At 41.7% G+C, this 8,927-nt stretch overlaps 1 protein-coding gene across 2 annotated transcripts in view; it reads left to right on the top strand.

The window, feature by feature from the left end:
• Positions 1 to 8,927, top strand: part of srgap1b (SLIT-ROBO Rho GTPase activating protein 1b) — a 45,252-nt gene that overhangs the window by 23,548 nt on the left and 12,777 nt on the right. For both annotated transcript variants that reach the window (XM_085769230.1, XM_085769229.1), the window contains exons 8-16: positions 86 to 307; positions 1,689 to 1,790; positions 5,173 to 5,370; positions 6,158 to 6,242; positions 6,352 to 6,379; positions 6,495 to 6,528; positions 6,654 to 6,714; positions 8,407 to 8,484; positions 8,579 to 8,713. In XM_085769230.1, coding sequence (XP_085625356.1) covers positions 86 to 307; positions 1,689 to 1,790; positions 5,173 to 5,370; positions 6,158 to 6,242; positions 6,352 to 6,379; positions 6,495 to 6,528; positions 6,654 to 6,714; positions 8,407 to 8,484; positions 8,579 to 8,713 — 943 coding nt within the window. The remainder of the gene's footprint in view (positions 1 to 85; positions 308 to 1,688; positions 1,791 to 5,172; positions 5,371 to 6,157; positions 6,243 to 6,351; positions 6,380 to 6,494; positions 6,529 to 6,653; positions 6,715 to 8,406; positions 8,485 to 8,578; positions 8,714 to 8,927) is intronic.

The raw sequence follows: 8,927 nt of genomic DNA, 5'->3' as shown, positions 1-8,927 counted from the left end.
GGGTATTGTAGTATTGTTTCACCTCACAGACAGACGTTGTGGTTGCAGCTTGAACAGAGCTCCTCCTCCTCCCTCCCTCTCTCAGTGCTGTGACCTAGGGTACCACTCCAGTCTGAGCCGGGCGCTGCGGACCTACCTGTCGGCCGAGCTGAGCCTCGAGGCCTCCAGGCGGGCGGGGCTGGAGGTGCTGGAGGGGGCGGTGGAGGGCCTCGACCCCGCCCGCGACCGGCAGCGCCTGCTGGGCCTCTACCCCACCGCCTTCTGCCCCCCGCAGCGCTTCAGCTTCCAGGCCCACATGGGCGACGCAGTCAGTACCTCACACACCTTGTATTATTACTCCATGTATAAAACATTTAACATCTTGGTAACACTTTAGATTAGGGAACACATATTCACCATTAACGAGGTGCTTATTAATATGCATTATATAAGTAGCTTACTAGCTCCTTATTAGTAATTATTAAAGTGATACGCCAACATTTTTTTTCATGTCTTGCCTCACTCCCGGGTCCATGACCAGCAGATAGACACCATCCTTTCAACTGTGCGTGCAGTAACAAGGGAGATAGAGCCGTATCGCCCGTAATTAGCTTAGCTCAAACGCTGGAAGTGTATAGGTGGTGTTAGCCTGCCTCCTACCCGAGCCGAAATCAACAGTCAGAAGCCGATTTCATTTTAGCTCTAAACTCTGTAAATATATCACTTTATCGACATTTCAAACATTTTTAGGCGAGAAAGTAGCCGTTTAGATCAGCAGTGTGTCGTTAATTTGTCTAAATACCAGCTGTTTACAATTTTGTTTGGAGGTTTGGCGCTACTCAAGCTAGCCGTTGTGACCAACGCACTTCCGGTTACTTTCACAAAATAAAACACCCGTTGCCCTTTACATACAGAAAACCATGACGACAGAATTTGTGCTTTTACTTTGAAATAGGAAGCTAACCTACCCTCGATGTAGCTAGCTTGAACCAAAATAAACCGTCTTTGCTTGAACCCTCCGTTTTGACCGATCTCGTCCCGTTACCGGCATTTGACCGCTCAAGATGCCTTACCGGAGAGTTTTGTCAGCTCTGAGACGAAGATCGGCCCGCCGGTTTCCGTTTAGAGTTGCTGAAGAGTTTCTCTGATGACTTTAGGTGGAGGCAGGCTAACACTACCTATACACTTCCAGTGTTTGAGCTAAGCTAATTACGGGCGATACGGCTCTATCTCCCTTGTTACTGCACGCACAGTCGAAAGGATGGTGTCTATCTGCTGGTCATGGACTTGGGAGTGAGACATATATTAACTCCTAATTATCGCTTATTCATCGTAAATTAATGCATTAATGCTATACTAATTAAGAGTGATAAAGGAAGAATTACTGTTCTTGTGCTACTGCCGCAAAAACCCACTGGTTATTCACATCATTATTCAGAAACAACAATGCATTCATTTACAAGGAATAAGCAATAATTAGGAGTTAATATCAGGAAAAATCTGAATTCATGGTGTAATAGAGGTAGAATAAGGCTATGTAGAATAAAGTGTTAATACGTGCTTAATATTTGCTAATAAGGAGCTAGTAAGATACTTATATGCATATTAATAAGCACCTATTAGTTAATGGTGAATATGTGTTCCCTAATCTACACATAACGGCGTCTTGAGGTTTGTTTGTTTTTTAATGACGGTCCACTTCCTGTCAGGTGACCCAGATCGCCTCGCAGCCTCAGGTCCAGGCTGAGCTCACCCTCCGGCTCACACAGCTGCAAACACGCCTGGCCTCGCTGAAGATAGAGAACGAAGAGGTGAGGCGGTTAAATAATAACGGTCTGAACTTCCAGCTGTTTGAACATCTGGCTGCTGTTTTCAGTTCTGGAATAAGTCAGAGGCAAAAACTATTATCAGTCAACCTGTAGATCTGTGTTATATCGTCCTAAACGCCATTTTTTTAATCAGATGTAGACAAATCCCTTGTTTCTGTTGTTTCTCACTTTCTATCCACACTCACACATTTTCATTTTCATTTTGATACAAAAACCATCAGACGCTCTGAATCAGAAATAATCTACGTCAGTGCTTTTTTGTCAGATGTAAATTAGCTTTAAGATAATTTTGGCAACATTCATATTGAATATCATATTATATTTGATTTGATTTATTTATTTTTTAAATGGGAGAGTACATATAAATGAACATTAAAAATGTAAATATGGGAGATTATTGCCACCTGGCTAGTTTCCATCTCTTGTCCCATCAGCATCAGAGATATGTGGCCCCTTTACAAATGAATATTAATAAGTAAAATGAATACAAGAAATGAAGAACAGCAGCAGTGAACAGTGAGAGTATGAGGTGATGAATCAGGAAAACCAATCAGGAAGTGAACATGAACATCTGCGTCATCATTTCCAGAGGGGGATTTCAAAATAAAAGCGTTTCCGAAGGCAGATAATGTTAATAAAGGTAGAGTCATTGAAGAGCAGCACTTTTTATTTTATTTTATGTGACCTTTGTTTTGTTTTTTTGGTGTTTAATAACAATAACTGTGCAGCAATTTGTGGAAAACATCTATAGGAGAAAATTGAGCATAAGGTCGTGGATTTGATTTGGTTGTCTGATGATGATGATGAAGGAGATCTTTGTTTCCGCAAGATTTCTAGGAAAAGCGCTGCAAATTAAGACTAAAGAGGAGTTCAAGTTCAACTCATTTGTGATGAAAATGTTATCCTCTGAAATGTGAATCATGGTTTATAAGCCAAGCAATCAATCAATCAAAGCTACGTATTTGCCTCATCAGTCCTGGTTGCTCTCCAGTCAGTGAAGCAGCTGCGTTACGTGACGATCATTTATGTCTGTATCATATCTCAGATATTAATAAACTCTAAGTTTGAGTGTTGATCCCGACGCAGCAGCTGAACCGACTCCAAATTAAAATGTTTTTTTTCCTGTTAGTAACTAACTTTTCCTCGAACTTATGTTAATTTATACGGTTTTAATGTGGTGATAATGTAACAGCTGTAACCTCCAAAATAAAGCTGTATGCTGCGTCTGTGGCCTCGTCAGTGTCACGGCGGCGGCAGCGCTCACTGTGTGTGTGTGTGTTTGTGTGTGTGTGTGTGTAGAGGGCAGCTGCTAACTCACCCTGAAGGGCATAAAAATGCTGAAGGAGTGTGGATTAATGAGCTGCATCTGCACGTCTCAGCAGCTCTCACACACATACACACATGCACGTCGACACAAACACACACACACACACACACACACACACACACACGCCCTGATTATCATATACAAATAAAAAACACTTTCACACCCATTATCTCTGCTGTAAACACAAACGCGCTTTGCATATGTAGCGTATACCCACACAGAGTCGAGGCAGTCGAGCCCGAGCGCACACACTTCATCAAAAATTTAGGAAAATTAAACTCCACCCTGAAACAATTAAATATTCATAATTCATGACTCGTGATCCATGAAGCCGGGTGCAGTCATGAAATTTATTTCCAGCCTCTGAAGTCATCGTTCACACGCGGGATCAGCAGAGCACAGAGTTCAGGGTGTGAAGGTGGGGACGAGAGATTCACATGGCAGCTCCAGACTCGTCTCGCGGTGACGCTCAAGTGTTAAAACGACTGCTGATGCTTCACAGAGATCTTAATGTGTCAATCAGGCAGAAAAGTTCTGCAGTGTGAGAGACATTTATTCATCACAGTGACATCTGAGCATGGATGGATTCACTGAACGTGGCCGCCCAGGCACAAAGATGTGCTAAAATGTCAAAAACAATGACACAAAAGGATTAAATATTCAATGCGAAATGGCTGCAGAGAGGCACACAGTGACTCAAAAAGAGGTAAAACAACTATGACTTAACAAAAAATGTCCACCAAGAGATGTAAAATTAGCAAAAATGGACACAAGTTAAATAAAATGTGAGACAAAATGACCACATAGACATGCAAAATGGCAGAAAAGTGACACAAACTTATGTAAAATTTATGCAAAATGGTCAAAAATACTATGACTACAGAAAAATGACCCTATAAAGAGGTACTATGAGCAAAATTAGACACAAAGCCAGAAAGAAGGTTGACAAAACAATGTAAAATAGATGCAAAATGACCACAAAGAGACGAAAAAGAACTAAAAAGAGGTCAAATGACACATGATTTGACAAAAATGGGTCACAAAAAGAGGCAAAAAGTGACAAAAACGATTGCAATTAAGTGTTAAATAACCACAGTGACATGACAAATTACTCTGAGATGTGGCTTGGGGTCAATAAAATAAATTTTTAACCACATTTACACCCAGAACATTCATTAATTTAGGCGACTGAGGTAAATGGTTATGTATTTATGTATTAACATTTATAGTGTACAGAGAAAGTTTTAATTGACCCTCAGAGCAAAACAGAGTCTCGACATCCACAGAAACTTCAGCTTTTCCTGTTCCCGTCTACAGATTCTCATCATGTTGTTAAAGGGATAGTTCAACATTTTGGCAAATTGGCCCATTGCCATAATCCCTATAGTCATAGCAGTAGGTTCGTTACCTTTATTTCTCGGTGTAAGCTATTTTTAGAACGGCGGAGCAGAGCCGCGAGCTGCTCAGGGCTACGCTATGGAGGCTAAAGGAATTTCTTGGTTTCCCTCATCAAACTCATCAAATGCAAAATCCCAAAACTCCAAAACGCTCTGGTGGACAAGTTGTGACCTGCACATTCACCACGCTATGAGATAATAACAGAACGTTACCAGTTTTAGAGGGAAATTCATGCAAAGCAGCTGATGCGCGTTGCGTTCAGGGACAGTTTTTCATCAAGCAGTCTCTGAATTTACCTCTACAACAACTCTGTCTGGTAACGTTGTGTTATTATCTCATAGCGTGGTGAATGTGCAGGTCACAACTTGTCCACCAGAGCGTTGTGGAGTTGTTGGATTGTGTATTTGATGAGTTTGATGAGGGAAACCAAGAAATTCCTTTAGCCTCCATAGCATAGCCCTGAGCAGCTCGCGGCTCTGCTCCGCCGTTCTAAAAACAGCTTGCACCGACAAATAAAGGTAACGAACCTACTGCTATGACTATAGGGATTATGGCAATGGGCCGGTTTGCCAAAATGTTGAACTATCCCTTTAAAAAAATCTTTTAAAATGATCTATAACGCTGCTGTTTGTCCTCCAGGTGAAGAAGACGTGGGGGGCCACTCTCACCACGCTGCAGGACATGACGGTGCTGGACGACTTCGATGTCTCCCAGAGCTTCACCCACAGCCCGTCCTCCGAGTCGGTCAAGTCCAGCGTGTCGGACGGATACTTGAACAAACCGAGTCTGGCCAAGCGACGGGCCAACCAGCAGGAGACGGAGCTCTTCTACTTCAACGTGAGAGAAAAACAACACGATCATCTCGGCTTTTTAAAAGGGATAGTTCACCCAAAATTGAAACTCATTCACTCATTATCTACTCCCCCTCATGTTGTTGACTAAGGGCTGGGAGAGGTTTCAGAGTCCTCCGTGGCTTCTCTGAGTTACAGGGGGTCTCGGCGTTGCAGTGCATGTCCATATAACGGTTGCAAATGGATACCAACTGTCTTCGTAACAAAAAGAAACACCAAAAAACATCCAAATACCTCCATGCTGCTCATATGTAATGTCCGTCTTGTATTGAAGCCCCGAAATGCGAAATTGTCCCGAAAAAAAATTAAATAAGTCTATTTTTCAAGCTTGTTTGTAGCAGAAGCTCCTCTTCCCAGTTCGTCCAAATTTGACGAACCGGGAAGAGGAGCTTCAAGAAGCTTCCGCTAAAAAACAAGCTTGAAATATAGACTTATTTCATTTTTTTCGGGACAATTTCGCATTTCGGGGCTTCAATACAAGACGGACATTACATACGAGCAGCATGGAGGTATTTGGATGTTTTTTGGTGTGTCTTTTTGTTACGAAGACAGTTGGTATCCATTTGCAACCGTTATATGGACATGCACTGCTATGAGACCCCCTGTTACTCAGAGAAGCCACAGAGGACTCTGAAACTTCTCCCAGCCCTTCTTAGTCGACATGAGGGTGAGTAGATAATGAGTGAAATTTCAATTTTGGGTGAACTATCCCTTTAAACAAATACCGATCAAACGACACAAATAAAACCTCTATTTTTATTTCTAACACTCAGAAATTCCGCGAGTATCTTGAGGGCAGTAACCTCATCTCCAAGCTCCAGGCCAAACATGACATACTGAAGAAAGCTTTAGCTGAAGGTGAGACGGACACAGACTCTTCTACGATTCACCTTCTGTCCTTTAATTCACACGATAATCAGCTTCTCTGACCTTTTAAAATGTCCCTGTGTTTTTCCGCTCTTTACAGGTTATAAAGCTGAGCTGCTAACTACGAGGTAACACTTCTCTCTTCACCTTAATAATATCTGTTACTTCCCATCCCACCACTTCGGTATGAAACAATATCTCTCTCTTTTTCTTTTTTTATTTCCTCGTCTCGCTTCATTACAGTCGTGGGCGGAAGAACTCCCACAGCAAGCACCAGGTAGACTTTCACGCTTCAGGATGTTTGTCTTTCTTTGTGCACAAGTGGCTCCTCACTTTTCAAACTCTAGAAAATGAAATCTGAGCAAAGCGTTAGAAGTAACTTTATATGACGTGTGTTGACAGGATTCAACCAAAGCCATACCTCTGCTGGTGGAGAGCTGCATCCGCTACATCAACCTACACGGTGAGTTTCAGTTTCACAAATCAATTTTGTTGTGGTGGTTTCACCATTTTGCCAAAGTCAAGGTCTCTCAAGGCCTTGAAAAGTCTGGAAAAAAGTGTCTTATCTTTTATACGTATGTTTCTTTGTTTGGATTTTAACAAAAACTTAAATTAAGTTAATTGAAATAAAGATTTTAACTTAGCCTGACATCTAAACAGGCACAACTTGCATTCATTTAATCTATTATATCATATATAATTTTTGCTGTAAAGTGCAGAGAAACACAAAAAGTGTGATTCATGTTGTAATTTCAAACCAGTATCATGCCTACTGGTTATTGGGTGTTACATTTCGTGTTAAAAAATGTGTAAAAAGTCGGTGTCTGACTAAAATAGTTTTTGGTGCAAATCAAACAAACAATACATGTCATGTCATAATTACAGGTTCCGGTAGCTTGATGTTTTTGTCTTTGTCTCTGTTTCCAGTCTTTATTCTAAGATAACCAGAATTAGCCTGATATTTGATGGGCAGATATAAGAATGATGTAAAACTTTGTCTGTCTATTTTCATTTTATTGTTTCTTTTTGAGTTATTATGTCAAATAAAACACAAAGTATGTGTTTTTATGAGTCAAAATAAATGGACAGTTATTGTTCGTCCAGAGTCTGAAATTGTCCCTGAGGATTTTGGATTATGAAGTGGCATCACCTGGTCTTACATGCAGGTATAGCGGCCTATCGTCGGCGTAGAGGGGGTTCTGTATCTACTTTTAACACAGAACCCAGAGGAAGCACTGTATAATACACTGTATAATGCAAATAGCAGAGGCCCTCGGGTGAGGAACCCCACAAGAAAACAGAAGCAACAAAAGGCGGTAATAGATATTTGTGACCCATTCTATCAAAATGAGTCGGATGTTGCAGCGTTCTATTTTTAGATAATCAGCTGATAACGTGGAAAACCCATAGAAAATTTCAAAGCAATGACATTCAAAAACAATCTTCCAAAGTTTCACAGTCCAGATAATTGAGAAAAGGCACGTAAATGATGATTAAAGTTGACTTGCAACTTAAACCCTCTGAAAATGAGCGTTGCATCGGTGCAAAACATGAAATATCTTCTGAACCGTTCATGATAGAGACGCGCTGTAAACTGCATCTGAATCGCGGGATTCTCCGCTTTCCGACGGTCATTGAATGGTGCCTCTATGACAAGAAGGGACAGGTACAGAAACAGATGCTAAACCGAGTAGCATCGATGCTAACAGAGCGTTGCAACGACACAACGCTTGCACATGTTTTACAAAACATCGACAAAACAAGACAACTTCTGAACCATTTATGATAGAGACGAGCTGTAGAAAGCATCTGGAATGTGATATTCCCTGCTTTCTGTGGATCAACAATGACAACAAGGGACCGTACAGGGTGCGTGTAATCACGTGGTACAGGAACAGATGCCAGAGTCACTGGCAAAACTTTAACTGCAATTTGCTCAGGTTTTAGAACGGAATAAGAGAGTGAAAGATCGTAATTCAAATGGCCACATCTCGAAAACCATCAAATGTATGACTTTGACTAGGGTATCATTTTAAAGCTTATTTTCTAATCTTTCCATTGATACCAAAATCTCAACTTTGAAATTTGGGTCACTGTGACTCATTTTGATGGATCGGGTCACATTTAATCACTGAAACTGTTCTGCTCCCAACAGGTCTTCAGCATCAAGGCATCTTCAGGGTGTCAGGGTCCCAGGTGGAGGTCAACGACATCAAGAACTCCTTTGAGAGAGGTGAGAGGTCAACTGGAAGAAGGTCACCTGATCGACAGCCTCGTCAGGTGGTTAAGGATGTGTGGTCGACTCATTGTTTTGTTCCGTCGTCCAGGTAACGACCCGCTGATCGACGAGGAGAGCAACCATGACATCAACTCTGTGGCCGGAGTGTTGAAGCTCTACTTCAGGGGTTTGGAGAACCCGCTGTTTCCCAAGGACCGGTTCAACGACCTGCTCTCCTGCGTCCGTGAGTATCACCGTGGTGACGCAAACACATGGAAGTGACTCTGATCAGATACTTGATACTTCTCTCTAAATCTGTAAAAAAAAAAACTCCTGGTTTTAGTCATTTCATAAACGTTGTGACTGTGGTTGAAGCTCAGAGTTCAGATCAAATGTTCAGATGAGAATTTAATGGACGACAGCGGTTCAGTGTGACAGACGGATGGATGGATGGATGG

Source organism: Trachurus japonicus, chromosome 23, assembly GCF_045865225.1.
Source record: "Trachurus japonicus isolate A0001 chromosome 23, Traja_1.0".
NCBI classification, from domain to species: Eukaryota; Metazoa; Chordata; class Actinopteri; order Carangiformes; family Carangidae; genus Trachurus; species Trachurus japonicus.
This window is presented reverse-complemented; position numbering and strand designations above follow the sequence as displayed.